Here is a 21408-nt window from a genome sequence, read left to right as displayed (position 1 = left end):
TTATATATATGTATATTTTTTTTTTGGAGGAAGATTAGCCCTGAGCTAACATCTGCTGCCAATCCTCTTTTTGCTGAGGAAGAGTGGCCCTGAGCTAACATCCGTGGCCATCTTCCTCTACTTTATATGTGGGACGCCTGCCACAGCATGGCGTGCCAAGTGGTGCTGTGTCCACACCTGAGATCCAAACCAGCGAACCCTGGGCAGCCGAAGTGGAATGTGCGCACTTAACCGCTGTGTCACCGGGCCGGCCCTTAACATTATATTTTGAATTGGTTTCACAGCTTTAAGAAAGGCTACTCCTTGAACTTGCTTTATATCTTAAATTTTAAAAAGGAACAAGCAACCCCAGCTTCTGGGTTTTCTCCTGTTTTTTTTCTTTTCTTCTTCTTTCTCCTCACTGGGTTAGCTATGTTTGGGCTGTGGTTTATGGATGCAGTCTCAATCTACCCAATGGAGAGCTTCGTAGACCAGAGTTTGCTCAACATCTTTCCTTCTACTTGACCTCAATTTCAAACGCAGTTGTCAGTTAATTTGCATTTAATTTCCCTCCCTCCATTTCTCTAAAATTTGATAACATAAACACTGAGAGTTTTATGCATAGGCTCTCTGGTATAATTTCTTGATTTAAATGTTTTTGCTTAAATCATAAAAGGAGATCCAAGATGTTTACACGACTCCTAGCACCTTTCACATTAGAGTGGAAATATCACACGAAATTTATAGGGGAATTAGGCTTTTAAAAAATGTCCCTGGAATGAAAATTTCAATCATGTCTACTGCTGCCTGTGTAATTTCTAAACTGAAATGAAGGCATCGGTCCGCTTCATGAGCCATGTAAGTAGATAAGGCACCAAGTTGTTAACCATAAGTCCCTGCTTTCTCTTATATTAAAGGAAATGTAAGATATGTATTCAAGTTTTTCTTTTTTCTTTGAGTCAGAACAAGATGTTTACTTGAATGCGATTACAATGACTTACTTTTTTTCTTTCATCTAGGAAAAGTAAGTTTAATATTCATAAGATTAATTTCAGTACTAAAACCCAAATTGTCTTGTGCTTATGAAAGAAAAGACACTTCAGAACTATAAGGGGATATAGCTATTTGGGAAAAGTAAGATACTTGACAGAGCATCCATTTCAAACTTTGGAAGATCTTTTACTCCTGTCCATTTCTGCAATGACACCAAGAGAATTCTTTCCCTAGAAGACCTGCATTATGAGACTGACTTTTCCATAACTGAACCTCTTATTCTTTATGCTTCCCAAGCATGAGCCTGAGAGAGGATGAGAGCCGTGAAGGCAAAGCAAGATTCCATTCTATTCAATATCTATGGAGTAAACGATCTGGTATATTGGGAGAATTAGAAGGACTGTTACTGGTACAACTTTACAGAATGGCCCAAAGGGCAACTAGACAGTTTCAGTGGAAGTTAGTAATCAGGTTCGTATCTAGTTCAAGATATTAAATAGACTGGTAGTCTGAGACAGTTATGGCAATTCTTTCCAACACCAATCTATAAATAAGGATTTGTTAAAGATATAGGAGAATCACTTATTGGATATGTACAAACAAAACACTGAGTTAATACAAGTTTTCAAAGAATCTTGTAAGATAAAAACAACCTCACCAAGGCCTTAAAATACAAGGGAATAAATAGACGAGCATATTTGGTTTCTTTTTTTCTCTATTTTCTTGTAGTTTTCTGTCGCCTGACAAAAATGTCTTTAGGTGCACAGGAAAATAGACCATCTTTTTAGTCCTATAGCTTTGGTAGACCAAAACACAAACCAAATTTCATGTTGTATGGAAGATTTCCATATAGCTTCTACCAATCCTGGCTTTTAAAGTTTTGGGGAACTCTCTGGATTGGCTATATTAACATTCTCACTGTAGAGTTACACAGTGTTATCTCATGCTGGATGCTGGGCCACTGTCCCGTTACTCGGGTGTCCAGCTCCTACTTGTTTTCCTCCTTATCACGTAGAAACTGTAGACTGCAACCACTTTTTAAATGATCTCCTTTGGTTGCCTGAACAGCAGGGAAGATTGTTATTCATTTGAGCAAGAAATGCAATCATTTCTGGGTTCCAATTAGAGAAAGCCTAGGGGCCCTCTTTATTAAGATGAAACACAAATTGTATCAAGACTTGCTAAACCACTTAATATTTTTATGGTGATATTAAGAAGCTTGAACATTTTAAATACTAGTTGGAATATGTGTAGACTATTTTTAATCAATGCATGAACGCTAACCTCCGTTTCATTATAATTGCATCTGTTTTCGCCACCTTGAAGGTTTACCATACAGAGGAGGATCAGGAATCCTACAATGTTCAGTGTCAACAGTGACTTACATTGCTGTAATCTCTTGTTAACTATTTTTGCAGGTGTTTTTTCCATTATTTCCTAAAAGAGAAAATTATTTTTTTAGAAAAAAGAATTTTTTAAATATAGACTGGCAACTTGATCTTTAACTTCATTTCTAGACACAATTTAAAAATATATATAAAAATTTAATTACATATTTACAGAGCCATGTGCTTTAAGATGTGACTGAAAGCTTGTGAACATGAGAAGAGAAAAATTATGACAGTTTGGATTTTGGGGGTATAATTTTGAGTATGGAAATGTGTGAATACTCATTTGATCACATCTGTGTGTGTTTCAAAATTCTGACTTATACATCAAGAAAGTATCCCCTCTTAATATAACAAAATACTTCCAGTGAGTAGTAGTTTAAGGATAAATCTTCTAAATTCAAATTATCCTTAATGAAGCTGTTATCTTCTGTTGCCTTGTGTGACTTTGTATAAAGGCGGAACACGATCTCTGATGTTTCAGGTATGTGCGGTAAGTCATAGCGTTATTGCACCAGTTTTCTCGCTTCAAAGGATGCTAAGGATGCAGGTGGTGCAAGATTATCCAGGCTATCAGTTTTAAAATTAGAATTAGTAAATTCAAGTAGCAACTAGAGGATATGGAATATATGAAGCAAGTTGAGAAGTATTAATGATTTGGTTCTTATAAAAGATACTATGAGAGTGAGTTGTCTATATAACTGGATGATATAAATTATTGTATTTTTCCAATATTTTTGGATAACTAAATATTTTTGGATAATTTGTTTTTCATAGCCTGCTCCTTCAAAAGTTTCATGCTGCCAGTCCTGATAAAATTGCCCTCCCTTCTTTGTTCTCTCTCTAGTGTTTTCGCTACTAAGCTAAGTGATTCTTTTATCACCTTGCATATCTAGTTGGTTTGATACAATTTCCAACATTTATTATTGTTCGGTTCACAACTTTTCTCTCTTTTACAAATTTTTTTCATAAAAATATATCTTCTTTGCCTTAGAAGAGCTGTCATAATCAAAACCATCACATATCAAGACCTATGCTCTAATTGTATTCACAATAACAAAATGTAAGTTCAAAGTTTTCACCAAGATAAACAAATAAATAAAGCTTTCCTGAAAATAATTTCCAATGATGTGATAAAATCATGTTTTAATTAAAAAATTTGACGTAGAAGAACTAGGAAAATATCCATCAAGTTAGAAAGCATGCAGTAGTAGACAAAGCATTTACTATGGAGGCAGACCAGGGTTTGGCTACATCTCTGATCTTCTATATTTTTATATGTATTACATTTTTGAAAATGATATTTACAAAGTGTTCTTGTGAGGATTATTGAAAATATATGTAAAGGATTTAGGATAGCGACCATTATCAACACATGGTAGTATGTATTGTTAATAACCGTTCTTATTATTAATAATTACAAAAGACTGTGCAATCTTGGAAGACAGAAATCCATGGTTCAGTTATCTTTTCTTCCCTAAATGCTGATTTTAAGATAGGAATTCTTTGCAAGTATTTGATTAAAAGCGAAGTCAGTTTCTATGAGTTTGGGTTTTTTTTAAGATTCCACATATAAGTGAGATCGTACAGTATTCGTCTTTCTCTGTCTGACTTATTTCAATTACCATAATGCCCTCAAGGTCCATCCATGTTGTCGCAAATGGCAAATTTCCTTCTTTTTATGGCTGAGTAATGTTTCATTCTATTTGGAATATATTTTCTTTATCCATTCATTCGTCAGTGGACACTTAGGTTGCTCCCTTATCTTGGCTGTTGTGCATAATGCTGCAGTGAACGTGGGGTTCAGATATCCTTTTGAGCTAGTGATTTCATTTCTTTTGGATATATACACAGAATTGGAATTGCTGGATCATATCGTATTTCTATTATTAACTTTTTGAGTCACCTTTATACGGTTTTCCATAGTAACTACACCAACTTACATTCCCACCAACAGTGCACAAGGGTTTCCTTTTCTCTACCTCCTCCCCAATGCTTGTTATTTCTTATTTTTTGATGATGGTCCTTCTAACAGGTGATATCATATTGTGATTTTCATTTGCATTTCCACCATGGCTAGTTATATAGAGCACATTTTTATGGACCTATTGGCCATTTGTATGTCTTTTTTGTAAAAATATCTATTCGGATCCTCCACCCATATTTTAATTGAATTGTTTATTTTTTTGCTATTGCGTTATATGAGTTCTTTATATGTTTTGGATATTTACCCCTTATGAAATATATGATTTGAAAATATTTTCTTCCATTCTGTAGGTTACCTTTTCATTTTGTTAATGATTTCTTTTTCTGTGCAGAGACACTTTAGTTTGATATAGTCCCACTTATTTATTTTTGCTTTTGTTTCCTTTGCTTTTGCTGTCAAATCCAAATAATCTTCACCAAGACCAATGTCAAGAAGCTTACTGCCTATGTTTTCTTTTAGGAGATTTATGATTTTGGATGTTACATCCAATTCTAATCCATTTTGATTATGTAGTAAGACAGGGGTTCATTTCATTCTTTCCAGGTGGCTGTCCAGTTTTCCTAACACTATTTATTGAAGAGACTATCTTTTCCCCATTGTATATTCATAGCTCCTTTTTTGAAAATCAATGGACCACATATGTGTGGGTTTATTTCTGGGCTCTCTATTCTGTTCCATTGATCTATGTGTCTGTATTTATGACAGTACCATACTGTTTTATTACTATAGGTTTATAATATAGTTTGAAATCAGGAAGTGTGATGCCTCCAGCTTTTTTCTTCTTTCTCAGGGTTGATTGGTTATTTGGGGCCTTTTGTGGTTCCATACAAATTTGAAGATTGTTCTATTTCTTTGAAAAATGCCATTGGGATTTTGATAGGGATTGCATTTAATCTGTAGATTGCTTTGGGTAGTATGAGCATTTTAACAATATTAAGTCTTCCAATCCATGAGCATGGAGTATTTTTCCATTTATACGTGTCCTCTTCAATTTCTTTCGTCAGTATCTTATAGTTTTCAGTTTACAGGTGTTTCACCTCCTTGGTTAAATTTTTTCCTAAGTATTTTATTCTTGTTGATGCAATTGTAAATGGGATTGTAAATCAATTGTAAAATTGATTTTCTCAATTTATGTTTCTGATAGTTCATTGTTAGTATATAAATATGCAATTGATTTTTGTATATCGATTTTGTATCCTGAAACTTTACTGAATTCATTTGTTAGTTCTAGTAGTTTTTTTGTTGGCATCTTTAGACTTTTCTACATATACCGTGGCATCTGCAAATAGAGACAGTTTTACTTTTTCCTTTCTAATTTAGATGTCTTTTATTTATTTGTCCTGCTTAATTGCTGTGGCTAGGACTTCAAGTACAATGTTGAATAAAAGTGGCCAGAGGCACAGTGTGGGGAGTAGGGGAAATGGGTGAAGGGAGTCCAAAAGTACAAACTTCCAGTTATAAGATAAATAAATCCTAAGGATGTAATGTACAGCATCATGACTATAGTTAACAATACTGTGTTGTATATTTGAAAGTCGCTAAGAGAGTAAATCTTAAAAGTTCTCATGACAAGAAAAAAAGTTCTAACTATGTGAGGTCATGGATATTAATGAAACTTATTGTGGTAATCATCAAATAACTATTTTGTACACCTTAAAGTAATACAGTCTTATGTCAATTATATCTCAATAAAACTAGGGACTAAAGAGAGAACGGTCAGGAAAAATCTTTACGGGGTGAGAAACGCAGGAGAAGTAAGGGAGAGAAGCTTCCCATGGTTTCAGGCAAAAGTGTGCCACAGTGATGGCCCCAGGTGCAAAGGTATAATTCCAGGTACCTCTGAAGAAGGCTGTTCCAATAGCCCACAGGCAGTCCTCCAGAGACTAGCAGGTGTGAGGCATTAGCAGTAGGATCAGGGCCACAGGACCTGCTATTGTATATCAGTGACCGCTATAATGACTCAACAAATCAGTTCCTTAATACATGTCTGCTTAGTTAAGCAGAATAGAATTAAATTATATCTACCATCCCTCCAAATCTTCTGAGTGAGTGCATGATGGTTCTTTCGATGCCTTGTAGAAATTAGCACATGGTTATGCACAAAATGGGTGTTAAAAATTTATGAATTGCTTGATTTACTTAATTCACAGAATATTTAACATTTCTTATTGTTCCTATCTATATGTATGTTTAAATTCAATAGGCCAGAACCCGTTTTGTGGACAAAGGATGGCGGAGAATTACCAGATCCTGACCGAATGGTTGTGAGTGGTAGGGAGTTAAACATTCTTTTCCTGAACAAAACGGATAATGGTACCTATCGATGCGAAGCCACAAACACCATTGGCCAAAGCAGCGCAGAATATGTTCTCATTGTACACGGTGAGTACTTTTTTGATTTCATTATACATGAAAGAATAAATGACCTGAAAAACTGTTTAAATTTGACAAAATATTTAGAATAATAAACAAAATTAAACAGGTTTTCTTTTTCTTTCAGAAAGACTTCTCATAAGTGTAAATATCTCCAAGATTCACAATTAATATGTTCCAAGTCAAAATAATAAAATGAAATTACAAGAAACTAAAAATAAAAATTATTTTTCCAAAAAATATTTTTATTATAAACATATTGTATAGTTTTTGGTGGTGACTAGTAAATTATATTAATGTCTTTTATTTTGCAAATAAATGCCTTTACTTATAAATCAGAATTATGAAAACTGTATTTCCCTTAAGCTAATTTTGTTGTATTATCATAAAAATATACTTTATAAGCACTATAACTGGTTTCACAAAAAAATGGTAGCATGTCACTGAGATGCAGCAAAGACAGAGGTGTACAATTTTAATGAAAACTGCCTTAATTTTTTGTGAAGAATAATTTGAAATCCACACACATTTTTTCTCCTCTGCACTAATCTCACAATTTGAAGAAATATAATAAAATGATAAAAAGAAATACCAATATCCAAGATTGAAGAGATCTCTGTTTTTCCCAAACTCCAACAGCCACAATGGATAGCTTATGAAGTAACTTTACCATATTTTTAGATGGAGATAAACTTTTATGAGATTGATAAATATTGCAATAAACAAAATTAGTCAGGTTCCTTTATCGCGGGACATCTCAGAATTTATTTTATATGCCAGGATACATTGTGAATCTCCAAGAGAAAGAGGCACTACAGAATGTAACATTTTCCCCTCATATATTTCACCAAGAAAACCTTTACGAAGACCAGTCTTGGGTTCCTCAATATTACAGTATTCCAGACAAATATTGTGTAAAACATGACACTTTAATAAATCCAATGGACCCAAGAAATCATGGAGAGAGTATGTCCATTTATCTTTCTAAGTGAATCTAAGTATAGAATACTGTTAGAAGCATTTGTTAGTTCTATACCTTTCCGAAAAAGAGTTTGGGAAGTAAAGTCTAATTCTTTGCAAAGAGATTTAATTTTAGGTAAAAAAAAAAATCTGGTTTATGTTTTTTCCCAGATATTTACTCTGTTATGATGTAGGCCAAAATTGGAGAAAAAATAATATATGTAGTCAATATACCACTTTCCTATTTTCAAATTGTTTTAGTGTATACAATGTCTCAATTCTTAATCCCGCTCTCCTATTGAACGAGAATGAAGGTTCACAGGGAATCGACTGTCCACAAAAAAGCATCTTGAAGATAGTAGAGCTGAGCAATTAATTTCTAACATCACACAAATTATGGAAATTTCAACTTTTGGGAAAGATAAGCCTAATTGAATTAGGCTGACGAATTGGAATTAAATGTGGTAAACCCTGTAGACACAGCCTGCCAGCCTGAGAGTCTAACAACCACTGAGTGTGTCAAGAAGATAAGTTAGATCCTTAGTGCAGGATCCAGGAGGAGCTTTCAGTTTCTGCTGACCTGGATGTTTAGCTCATGCAGTCATGCAAGTAAAGGGAAGTCTGATTCACCCTTAACTTTCTAAGTGCTTCTCTCACCTAACAGTTTCTGGGCACCTGGGGGCATGTTGTACAGCATGTCACACTGTATCTAAAGCAATATGACATAAAAATATAGAGAATTACAAGGGAAGTGAGAGAAAGAATAATAGATGTAAAGTATTTCATTTGTTTTTTTAAAGTAATTCAAGTGGGGAAAATTCATATGTTTTCCCAGTGTTTGCAAGCTAGCCAACAGCATGATTTCCTAAATAGCCAAGCTACCTTTAGGTAGTTGGCAGTTGACATATTTCTAATAAATACTTCTCTAAGCACTTTGTAAGAAGTTATTTCTGGCTTTCCTTTTTGAACTACAATTCATCAAAAGCACCCCATAGATTAATGCTATTCATGCTGCTAGATAAATGCTGTGCAGTTCAACAGCAGTTTACCTAGGGTTATTGACACAAGTAATGAGAGGCTCCGTGGAACAGGGAAACCATATTACACTGTGTGTAAAAGGGCTCCAATTGGGTTCATTACAAAATAAAGTGTTTTTTCCCCCTTTGCACACGGGTATAATGTTTCATTAGTCACTAGTTGTATAAATATAAAAAGCCACTCTCTTCTGTTAATGGTTTGGCTGTTTCAAAACCCTACTAAATGATGAAATTTGAGTGGCGTTTCGATCTGTAATGAATGCTGTATGCATTTCGGAATGGAGTGATAAGTGATCATTTGTGAGAACTTTACCCTTTTATCTTTTACACCCATGTTGGTTTTACATTAGCTGTGATAATTTAATATAGCTCCAGCACCAAAGGGCCTTTCAGGAGCTGAGACGCTGTCTTTGACTCGACCACAGTTGCCTGGATTCTATTGATTCTTTTCTTGATGAGGTCTGAGTACTTTCCTGTGAAATCATCTGGTATCTACATGCCATCCTAATGGGTAGATTTGATTCTTTGGGTGTCAGTGGAAGTGCATTATTTAAATGTTATCACATTTAATTGTTAACAGAACTGACATTTCATGTTATAGACACTGCAGGGTTTTTTTCTACTTCCTAATTACACCTTTGCAAATTTCAGCATTAGAACTACAGATGGTAATTTGAAACTGCCAGTCTAAAATTCACCCTCAATGAAAGGCCTAACAAAATTCAGTGTACAAACACCTGTAGAATAAAACATTATATTTATGAAACATTTGCACTGTGGAAATTCCTTTAAGAAAGAAAGTATCATTTTCCATTAACAAACTCAGCAATGGAGAAATTAATGTTAAACTGGTAGCCATAGTTATACCGTCAATTCATGTGAGCACAGTAGTTTTTGTTTTTTGCTTCTGTATAAAAATATTGAAGTTATTCTCATGTTATTATTGGTATCATGCTATTTATTTATTTAGAATGGCTAATTACCTCCATAATAATGGTCTTGAAATATGCTGTTCCATTGCTGTTTTTACTATTTGGAGAACTATGGATCAAGAGAAAAATTCGTTTATCCATCCAATAGATATTTAGTACTTATCCTCTGAGAGCAAAGGCACTGTAGGAGCAAAGGTGAATAGTACTCAAGAATTTTAGAGTTTAATATGGAAGGTAAGTTAAGGATTCAAGTAGTTATAATACAAAAACAGGAGCATTAGGAGAGTGAACATATAATGATGTTGATGTTTAGAGTCTACAAGAATGTGGTCCAAGTGTCTGGAATTTTAAAATATATTAACACAGTGCTCTTGGGTTATTCATTAAAAACTGTGTATGTCATAGATGGAAGTACCCAGCAGAGTGCCACACATGTAGATATGCAACAAATCAGAGTATTATTATTATTATGATACTACTGGTAGTGTTATGATACCAAGGGCAATCTCACTCCAATGCTTGGGCATGAAACTTACCCAAGAGTTGCATACAACTTACTGCCCATAGTCTTTTCTGAATGGCATCCAGAGCATAAATTATGTTATCCCTATTGAGGAACAAGAAAATTCTAAATTCTTGCTAACTAAGCAATAGAGATCTCAAAAATTCAACAGTATAGCAAATTAGTAATGTATAGAGAGCAAGATAAAATTTATAATCACTCTTGTTTCTCTCATGCAACATCAGGTTTGGAGGGTTTAGATAAAACATCTTCTCTCCAAGCGAAGACTACCTGAATCTGCATCTTCCAGTATAGAGAACGTAGCAGATATCCATTTATCACACAAGGAATGGCTGCAGAGTTTTACAGATGACCTTAGGCTAATCTTATTTTGTGGTTGGAAGCAATTCAAGTCCTTATAATTATTTGTCATCAACTGATTAAAAAATCTTCTTTTGACGGTTTACATCTGTTTAAATCTGTTTGACAGATATAAGGAAGTTTTGAGAGAATATCTACGGAGAGTGAGAAACACAAATTACCACATCCCCTCAAATCCTAAACCTCTTCCTTCTTAACTTTCCCAAGGTCTCTTATCTCCCTTCACACTCATACTATAGAAATTGGTAACCACTCCTCAAAATACAAATGCAAGATGGACAGAGAAGCTGAAACTCTTTAGTATCATCTCCAGCCTCAAAGCCCTCCCTAGGATTTGGGAAGAAATATAGCAATACAAGTAGAAAAAATTAGTAACTTATTTTTTCATCTACCAGTAGCTGCACTAACCATGGCACGTCCAGATTGTAGAAGATGGTAGCTGGGAGTCTGATAAAAGCTTCGGTGGAGCGCTCACTCCACTTAGGACCCAACTCAGGGCTCTCTCAGACAGTTGTAACAGAGTTGAGATGCAGTATCCCAGAAAGGTTTTCATAATACTCCCCATCTCTCTTCAAATGTACTCTTCCTATTACCATAGTAACCCTTATATGAGATTTAAAATTATATTGCCACTGCTCTAACTTATTCCGTTACTTCTTTATTTTTCTACTTGTCTGAATAAGCTTTTATAACAATTCATTATTTCTTCATTATCTTAACTCTTGCTATTCTTATTTTGAATGAAATTGCCCGCTATGCATCTTCCCACATTTTCGCTATTCTTTATATGTACATATTTTGCTTTTCTAGCAAACTTCATCTCTATGACCATATAAAGACAAGAGAAACTTGCCATAACGTGTATTATGATAGTAGAAAGTGAAAGTATAAATATCTTGTTTATATTTCTGTAATACCAATCAGTTTACTGACAGTTGCTGCCTTGGTATCCCGAAGACATCACTTGACAGTGATGGTTTGTTTTGTTTATTTGTTCATGTATCTATTGAAATGAATACTGATGAAAAACGTGATAGTACGTTTTGTTTGTTTCCAGGATAATTTACCTCAGAAATAACATATATAGAATAGGATCCATCACATTTTATTGTTCATTAGTAAAAATGAGTATAAAAAGAGTGTTCCAGATTTTTAATTTTAATGATAAGAAAGAATATTACTGCTAGAAATGTATATGTGTTTTGGTCTAGTGAAAGGTATCAAACTATTAAATATGCCGTTCCAGCTTCAAAGAATCAATAAAATTGCTACTTTTCTTTCACTCTGCTTTCATTGTTAATAATAAACGTCAAAAATACTCAGGGACAGAAAGTTAGACACTGAGTTATTATAGACAGCTGTGTCAAGCCAAGCTTCCAACCTGTATTGCCCGTTTAGACATAGAATTGCCTTCCGTTTTGGCGGGTTCTGCATCTGCGGATTCAATCAACCACGGATAGGCCTAGGATAGTTGCATCTGTACTGAAGATGGACAGACTTTTCTTCTTGTCATTATTCCCTATACAATACAGTATAACAATTATTTACATAGCATTTGCACTGTACTAGTTATTATAAGCAATCTAGAGATGATTTAAAATATATGGGAGGGTGTGCATAGGTTATATGCAAGTACTACGCCATTTTATATAAGGGACTCAAGCATCTGCGAATTTTGGTATCTGCGCAGGTGCTGGATCCAATCCCTGCCAATACTGAGGGGTGATCACGTATCTCTTTCAGAGACCGTAGGTAAAAGCATGATCACTTTCCCTCCTGGGTGCTGACTCTCCATTTCAGTTGATTTGCTTACCATGGGAGAGAGCCAAATTGAGTCATGGAGGGTATCGCTTTAACAAACATTCCCAAGCCATCTATCATCTCTTTCAAATATTTAACTAGTGTGCAAAATATAAATTCAGTTGCTTTAGGCTTATTAGTACATGAGCCTAAATTTACCAAAATAATTAAAATGTATATAGGTGAACACAGTAATAATTATGAAACAGATTAGGAATGTCATAAAGTAATATCCCAAATTTGTTTTTAAACTTATCTTACCCTAGAACTAAGCAAATATGATTATAATGTATACTTTCCTAGTCTTACAGGATATATTTTACTTATTCGTGTTATGATTATCAACAATGTGAAAGTTAATGAGGACTCCCATCACATTACAATGAAAAGTCTGCTTCTGCACTTCATGCTATATGTATAACTAGAATAAAGAGTTGGCAGTCACATGTACATTTACTGTTACAATTATCCAGCAATGATGTTTAGAAACATTGAGAGGCTGCATGAAATTTTTTGCTTAGTTGTACTGCTAGGAAAAGCAATGTAGATCAGGATGGGAGTAACACAGTGAATCTTTGAGCTCAGTTGAGTGGGTGGGGAGTGGGAACAAGAAGCCTGGATTACAGACAGATGCACAACCTAGCAAACATTAAAAAGGGATTCAGCTAAAATCTGTTCCCTCGCATGGAAACAGACCTACCAGTTGGTAAATTAATTCTGTGTACTCATAATGAGCATTTTTCCCTTGGAGAAGCTTTCTTTAGAAGCATAGATGGAAAAATATACAGTGTAGAAAGAAAAGGATAGAAAAGACATCCATATGGAGCAACAAACAGTGTGCTAATGGAGGAACCCTATGGTTGCTGCTCTCATCTCCGGGTGAGAGTTTCTAGACAGTAAACTAGTTGGACGAGTCTTAAAACAGTGCCTTCTTTAAAAGCTGAGATAAAACATATCATTGCTGGACATGAATAAGCAGGAAAAGCTGTGATGCCTGTGGGAAAGGCATACCTCTGACTGGATGAATATGCTATTGAACTCTGCAGAGAGAAGTGGAATGGGATTAAATAGTGGAGAGAGGAGCACTGTTTTCACTATAAAACATTTAAAAAGGTGCATGTGTGCAGGCTGACTCAACACAGAGTTGGGGCTTAATTCTCTCTCTCTGTTTTAAGATGAGCATGAAGTGGATAAATTAAGGTTTCACCGTTCAGAGTAAAAATTCCATTCAGAAATACCGCTCTGAAGTAAATGTTTCTATGGTTCCCTGGTGGACTATTGACTACAGTGTCCCTCCTTCCTGAAGATCCTCATTCCTGCCTGAATGGAGGAAAGAATTCACCACTCAACAATTTCAACGTTTTGAATATCTTTTATTGCACTGTTTCTAGATAATCTTTACTATTAGTTGCAGTAAGGTGAATAAAAGGGTAGAACCCACGGCATTCGGGCTTTCGAGACTTTTTATATGCAAATAAGGCTAGATTGTAGCTTTACAAAAATGTACAGAAGTCGCTTACCTAAGTATATATGCATTCATTTATTAGAGAATTCAAGCAATATGCAATGGCTCATGGGGGAAATTTTTGGCATTTGCTTTCAAAACAATGGCATGCTTAATCAGAAGAACAGGTTTTACATAAAAACCTGCTTTGTAGCTTCTCACAATGTAGTTTTCACAAACATTGGAACAATATATCATGTGTTTCTTCTGGAATTTAAGAATTATCCTTGATTCCTCTCTGAGCTTCTCTCCAATTCATCAGCAAGTTCTGTCAACACTGTTTCTAAACCGTGCTCCCGGTATGTCCACTTCCCTCCGGCATCTCTAGCCCAGGCTATTGAAACATTGCCTAATGGGCTCCCTGCCTCCAACTTCCACATCTCCCATCTATTTCCCACACAGCTGCAATATATAAATGTTTTAATGTGTATTCCTTCATGTCTTTCTCTCATTTAAATTTCCCCAAAGGCATTTCATCACCCTTGGCATAAAACGCAAATCCCTCTTACCCTAGCTGACCAAATCTGGTACAATATGCTACCACCTCCATCTGTGACATCTCACCAGCCTCCACAGAATCTCTTCTGTCTCCCTGGTCCTCTTTGAGCTCCCCTAAGACATCCAGCTCATTCTTTTTATATGAACTTTTTTTTTTCTTCATATGAGCTTTTGCCAGGAAGTACAAGGAATGTTGTCAGGAATGCTGATCTTTGTAAGAGCAATTCCTTATCATTCAGATCTCAGAGTGAATGAATCTTCTCAGAGAAGCCTTTTTTTGTCCTCTCCAGTCTAAAGCAGCCTCCATGTATCACTTTAATTCTCTTAAGGGCATTTATCATTATTTGGTATTTTAGTTGTTTATTTCAATATTTGATTGTATACGTGTGTATGTGTTTATGTATGCATATGTACACACATATATATGTGTATATGTATATGTGTGTGTATATATATGCATGCATTTACGTGCATATATTATATATGTATCTGTAGATGTTAATATATTCTATGTCCACCCAGTAGATTATTACTTCCTTGAAAGCAGAGATCTTACGCACCTCGTTTATCTCTGTATCTCTAGCTCTTAGAACAATCCCTTCGAAATAGTCGGCAGTCAATAAATATTTCCTTAATGATTAAATTTCTTTGTCTTTCTGTTTATTTATAAACATACCTACATACTCATTCATATCCACATACAAACATATATACACCTGTGTAGATATGTCTGAGTATATTTATGTGTGTGTATACATATATGTATATATATACATATATATATATACATCTTCTGAGCAAAATCAGGGTAATTGATATTCATTCTTTGGTCACCAAAATCAAGACATTTAACTTTCATCCCACACTGGGAAAAGTAGTGAGATATATTTACTTGGCAATCCATTTGTAAATGGCGCCTTACAGAGTTGAACAGTGTACAATATGAATAACTGTATATAAAAGATATAATCTAATAGAACTATTTGAAATTGGAAGAGTTATGTAATTGACTTCACATGTCAATTAGTCTTTCTGTATAATTCTATAATTAGCACTAACTGGAAACTGGATTTGTTTTTGGAAATATGTACATCATCTCTTATAAAGATAACGGTCATATTTAGCCAAATATAAAACTTGTCTGAGGCATGGCTTAGGAATCTACATCACAATGCTAGACTACCTAATACTTTACTATCCAGGAAGTCTTTCTTGAGTGTCTACTGTATGCAAAGTGCTAGGCCAGGCACTGTGGAGCCTACAATGAATGAATAGACACTCTCAATTATGCCTCTACTTCTTAGTAAAAATAAAACAGCAAAGTGTTTTCCGTTTTATGTTTCACCATAATGCAATTTCAGAGATGTTTTCAAGGTCCCCTCAGTAGTTGTAATATTCCAGGAGATACGTCCAGGAAAATATGAAATTCCACAATTAGTAATGTTTTACTTTGGTAAAATGTTTACTTCCTTGAGACTGTATTTTAAATGTAAATAATTTAGGGAGGCTTATCAGTTTGTGTCACTAAATCACATGTGGGAATCAGTTTATTAAATAACCTTTTCTAGGTTAAGAAAGACCTTTCTTTGCACGAGAACTCTGAGCATTAGGGATGCAGGTGACAGGAAAGGGATATTAAAAGTGGAGCTCGGTAGGTGTTTCTTCACAATTCTGCCAACATTACTCTTAGTGTTTGTTAGGTATTATCTTCTATGGGTACATCAAAGTGTATTTATTAACATGTATGCACAAAAAGTACCTGCAAATGGCCATTGTTGGTTTTGCTAAATTACAGGATAGCAAGTTTATAATAATAATCTTTGAAACATTTCCACATTCTCCTTTAATTTTTATTTGTGTCTTTTTATATTGCAAAATTAAAATGTTATATTTGAATGCATTTTACTACCTTTAAATATTGCCAGATATGTTTGTGGAAATTAGAATTAACTGAAATTAGTGCTGTGTAATAACTTCCAATTTAATGACAACATTTTTCAACTTGCATATCTTTAGTAACATATTACAGTGGAACGGTTTAGTTAAGCCTTAAGGATATTTGGTTTAGGATACTGGAACTCAGTGTTACTCTTATGGAATTTGTATATTAAATAAGAGGAGGAATCAAGATAAAAATGAGAAATGTTTCTCAAGTTTTCTGCTGACAAATCTGTATAGTAACATGAATATATAAGCGAGTTTGAGTTAAGGAACTATTTTGTACAGTGAAAAATGAACATTGGGAAAAATAAGAACGAGCAGAGAAATTTAAGAGAGATTTTAATCATAATCATGACATATTTAAATACGAGCGGCTTGATAGGAAGAGTGATTTTTGTCTCCTAAAAAGTTCACTGACATTAACATTTCTTATTATCACATTCATATTGTCACTAATTTTTCATACACATGAGATTGTCTTGGAGTTGAGAGAGTTATGTGATTTACAGTATCAGGCATCACAGGAACTCACTTCACGGCATTTTCAAATCTGAACCAACACTTCTAGGAATTCTATGCATCTCCTGAAGTCATATGCTAAAATTTTTTCATTTATAAGTTTCTTGAGAAAAGATGTTTTGCTTTAAGGAGATAACCGCTATCCATTGCTACTTAAGAACCTGGTCTAAAAGGATTTATGTAAATGACCAGGTCCAAACACTTCATGTTTTAGATGAGGAAACATAGATGCATAGAGGTGAAATTATATGCAAAATATCTCTCAGCTGTTTTATCACAGAACCTACATGAAAAACCCACATGTCTGCATCTGTCAGTCAGTGTTTTTCTACCACATCTCATTTCTTCCTTTGTATATTCATGTGTGATTTAAATTTTTCTTTTAATGGGGGACAGCACTCTTCTCCCATAGGAAACTGCCAGTCTCACAGAACTTAAAGTATTTGACCAAATCATCCGCTGTACTTTTGGATAAAGTACTTTTAGGAAAGAGCCCGCAGTAGAAAGTAGGTGGAGCTGAATCACGTGGAAGCATTCCCTTCAAAGGCATTTTTTTCCTACTTTGAATTTCACTTTACTTTTGTCAGTTTAGAATATAAAGAAGTATTTTAAAAAGAAAAATGCATACATTTTTTCCAATAACAGACTGATTTTATTCATAAACTTTTCTTGTAATTACAGAGGACTGTTGGTTACCACCTACAGTTTAAAATTGCTGTACTTTTCATTTTTCAAGAACAGGTTTTTTTTTATTATTATTATTGTGTAAGGATTCCATTTAGTATGTGAAGGCAGTGGAAGCTATCAGAGGGATGAAAGGGGATTCATTCAAATCTAATTTTTAAAAGGTTCCTTTTTATGAAGCAGATGAGGTTACCATGCTACTCTGGAGGGGGAGGCACGCACTGGCGAGTTGAGGCCTTGTCAACCTAGTGGTTGTCGTTTAAGTGAGAGCCTAGGAGCTGTTATCCATTCTTATGCTATAATCCAAAGAGCCTGCTCCATGTAGCTGAACATAATGGGAAGAGATAAACGTCCTTCTCTGCACAGGCAGAAAAGCAAATACAGTAAACTTTTCCTCTTACAATTGCTTCCAATGGCAGTGCAATTATCAGTAAGAAGGTTAAGGATGCCCTATTATCTTTAAGGTTAGGAAATGTCAATAGCCTCTATCAAAAAGACACTTCTTACCTTAATACTTCTAATATACATCAAGTTTTGACCCTTCTGTGTCTCCACCGGTAATCCTGGTTTGATTCACTCGATTACCCTGGGACTATGCTGGGGAGTTAGTGACATAAAGCAGAAAGGACGCAGACATATGGAGCCCAGCCTAAGTGGCAGCAGTTTTTCTCCCTATTGAACACCAGTCCTTGGAGAGAAACAAGCAGCTTGGGCTTCTGAGACTCCTTAGACTTCATTTTGCTTCCAAAATCCCTTCTGAGTGGGCCAGAATGCCATTTTTAAAAGGAGAACCTGCCATGAAACAAAACAGGTTGACAAGTTAGAAACTGTTGTACACTGCATTTGTGGAGAACAGAACATACCTTTAACCTGAAAAGCTCGTTATTGGGGAAAAGGTGCTGTAGCGCTCTTCAGTTTATGTGCACAGGGCTCCCTGGATCCGATTTCATTCTGACAAGGTTATACAGGATCTCTTGTGCTCTAATAAGCTCCAATAATGAAACGGAGTTGCATTTTTTTTAAATTTCTTCATTAGGATGTGAAAAAAAGGAGAACTTTTCTATTATTTTGAATTGATATGATTCAGAGCGCTAACACTTTTAAAAACATTGAAGAATCATGTTCAGAATATAAGATTGTCCTGTATACTGCATTTTAATTTTTTTTTAGTAATCATTTAGAATTGAAGATTCCCAGCGTGAATTCTTAAAAATCACCTCATATCTGGTAAAAGGAAGGGGGCAGCAATTTTTTTTTGACAGAAAGTAACCACATATGAGGATCAATTACTGATTCATTTTATTAAAAATAATGCTTTCCCCATCTACTGATATCATTGTCATTGTCACCTGTAGAACATTATTTATAAAGGACCGGTTGAATTCAAAACACAGAACAGGTGCCCTAAGGAAGCTCAGAATTGTACCATGGAGTCTATTCTCTCTGTTTTTTCATCATCTTGTTGGTTCATAAAAAAAAAATACAAGCAATGCATATTAAGTGCCAAATGAACGCTATAGTCTCCTAGTTTTCAACCACTGATTTCGTGAAGAGCTTTGATGTGTATGCTGTATTTTTCATTATTAATAAGGGTTAGTATAGTAGAGTGTATTAATTGATTATGCAAATTAGAGAAAATTTTAAAGTGTTATCATAGCATTACACATGTATGTTGATATGTGTTCTCCACTGAGGAAGAGAGAGAGAGATGTGGAGCTAGTGAGAGGCACATAACTCTGGGTATGACCCTGATAGTGTGTAATGAATGTAAGCATCATTGATCATGAAGGGTATTGGTAATACAGTGAGGGAAGCAACAGATATACACAAATAGCATTATGAGTATTCAGAGAGAAGGGAAATCAGTTGCAATTTAGTTGGTCAAGGAAGCCTTCACAGAGCAGGTGGGAATTAGGCTGAAACTGAAGAGTAGCGTTTCTCTATGTACATCAAGAAAGGGAACCTATTTGAAGACGGGGATTGGGGTATACTGGGGGGTTGGGTTGAGTAAACTTGTCCCAAGGAAAAATTATATTTAAAAAATATAATAACATAAACACATGTTGGTCTACAAAGACTGAGGCTACAGCTCATTGGCGAGATATCTACATAAATATAATAGTGATTTAATATGTCAATCATGGGAAGAGGTGTGTACAAAGTGCTTGTAAGTGCTTGCAGGAAGACATTAACTGTGCATTATTGAGGGATGGTTTGCAGCTGAGATCACATTTAAACTAGACTTGAAGGCTAGACAAGAAAGAGGTAACTAATGTCGTTGAACGGGATGTGGCTATGAGAACATGGCCGCAAAGAGAAAGCAGTGCTGAGTTTAGAACTTGTGTCAGGAGCAGGTGTCTTCATGTGTGCTGGACTTCGGCTTCTTTGTTTATGTTAAGCTGTCACTATGAGAAACAAAGAAAAGAAGCCAGGCATATATGTTCTGAGGAACTCTAGTCCCTTTTGTCTCAGAGAACTTTAATATGTGGCACCTTAGAACAATGTTGGGTGCACTTTGGAGTGTACATCTGAGTCATGTGGGTTGAGCAGGAGAGACGATGGACTAAAGAATTTATCATAACAAAGTTTAGCCACACTCCCTAGACACAGATTTTAGTTTTCTGATTCAACAACTTTGAGCTGAAATTATGTTTCTGCAAGTGAATAGGTGCTTATAGAAGTAAGCTAGATTATTGACATTGCATTTGTTTGTAACTCAACATTCACTCACATGAATAACTTTTGCAGCCTACTTAGACTTCATCTGTACTAATATACAATTTTGCAATTGACTAGATTTGGGGTTTTGTCTGATATTATTGAAATACTCCTGAATTTTCCTTTTACATGAGAATAGAACTTTATATACAATACAAGTGAAATGGAAAGTATAATTTATATAATTCACATCTTATGTGTAGGAACAACTATAAGCAAATATTTTCATGTCTTGGAACGTTTACTTTTCTCAGTTTCCTATCAGTAAAAATGCTCACATATTCCCTTTAAAGGAAATCCATGAATTTACTATGCCATATATATATATATATGTATATATACACACACACATATATCTACATAAAGTTTTAGATAATGAATCATGGACCTCTGTGAATTCATTTTAATATCAAATTTAAACCATGAAGATATTTTAGCAAGTTTTATCCATTTTAGTATATATTGAAAAAGTAGTTCCTTAAGATTTAATCTTCTAGCAAAAGATTTAAAGCACGTAATTGCCATTTCAGAGAAATTGATGTTACACATTCCCATATATTGTGATCAAAAATTTTAAGTTTGAAAATTTTGTTTTATTAGATAGTATTCAAACAAATTTCTTATGAATTAGAATATGTTTTTAATTCTGATTTTGAAGAACTTTATTGAAATTTCTCTTGTTTAGATTTAAATCGTTTATATAATTTATCCATATTTACTAATTTCCCTGATCAAATCTAGACAAATACAGTCTAATTATTTTCACTTTGTTCGCTTATCAAAACACCTTTTTTATCCGCTATGTGCTTTATCAATTACCAGCTCTTCATTCCTTATGCATTAATCTAGAAAATAAAAAATACAGTTAATTTCTTTTGTAAATTATAAACGCCAAACTTCTGATTTGTAACGACTTTGTTTTTTTAGGCAAAATTCAATAGTATTTGAGTAAATTAACATACTCTTCAGGAAAAATAACAATAAAAATTTCCCATCTTTTGTATTGTGGAAATCAGAGATGAAATATCAGGTAGTTACTTGTTTGACCTGTCTATTAGGTAGTCATTATTTCTGAATTTTAATATTCATAAATTATATGTCACATATCATTAATTTGTCTATTTTTTAATTTATAGTTTCTTAGTGTCCATGTTCAAATATCTTTTGGTTAATCATAGGATGTTAACATCTAAGGCATATATTAACATCTTC

General features: G+C 34.5%; 1 protein-coding gene across 1 annotated transcript in view; it reads left to right on the top strand.

The window, feature by feature from the left end:
• The window catches only part of CADM2 (cell adhesion molecule 2), a 228445-nt gene that overhangs the window by 131928 nt on the left and 75109 nt on the right, over nt 1–21408 (top strand). Inside the window, exon 7 of the mRNA XM_046648286.1 lies at nt 6551–6729. Coding sequence (XP_046504242.1) covers nt 6551–6729 — 179 coding nt within the window. The remainder of the gene's footprint in view (nt 1–6550; nt 6730–21408) is intronic.

Source organism: Equus quagga, chromosome 21 (genome assembly GCF_021613505.1).
Source record: "Equus quagga isolate Etosha38 chromosome 21, UCLA_HA_Equagga_1.0, whole genome shotgun sequence".
Lineage (NCBI taxonomy): Eukaryota > Metazoa > Chordata > Mammalia > Perissodactyla > Equidae > Equus > Equus quagga.
Note: the sequence above shows the minus strand (reverse complement) of the source record. Positions and strands in the feature narration are given on the sequence as shown.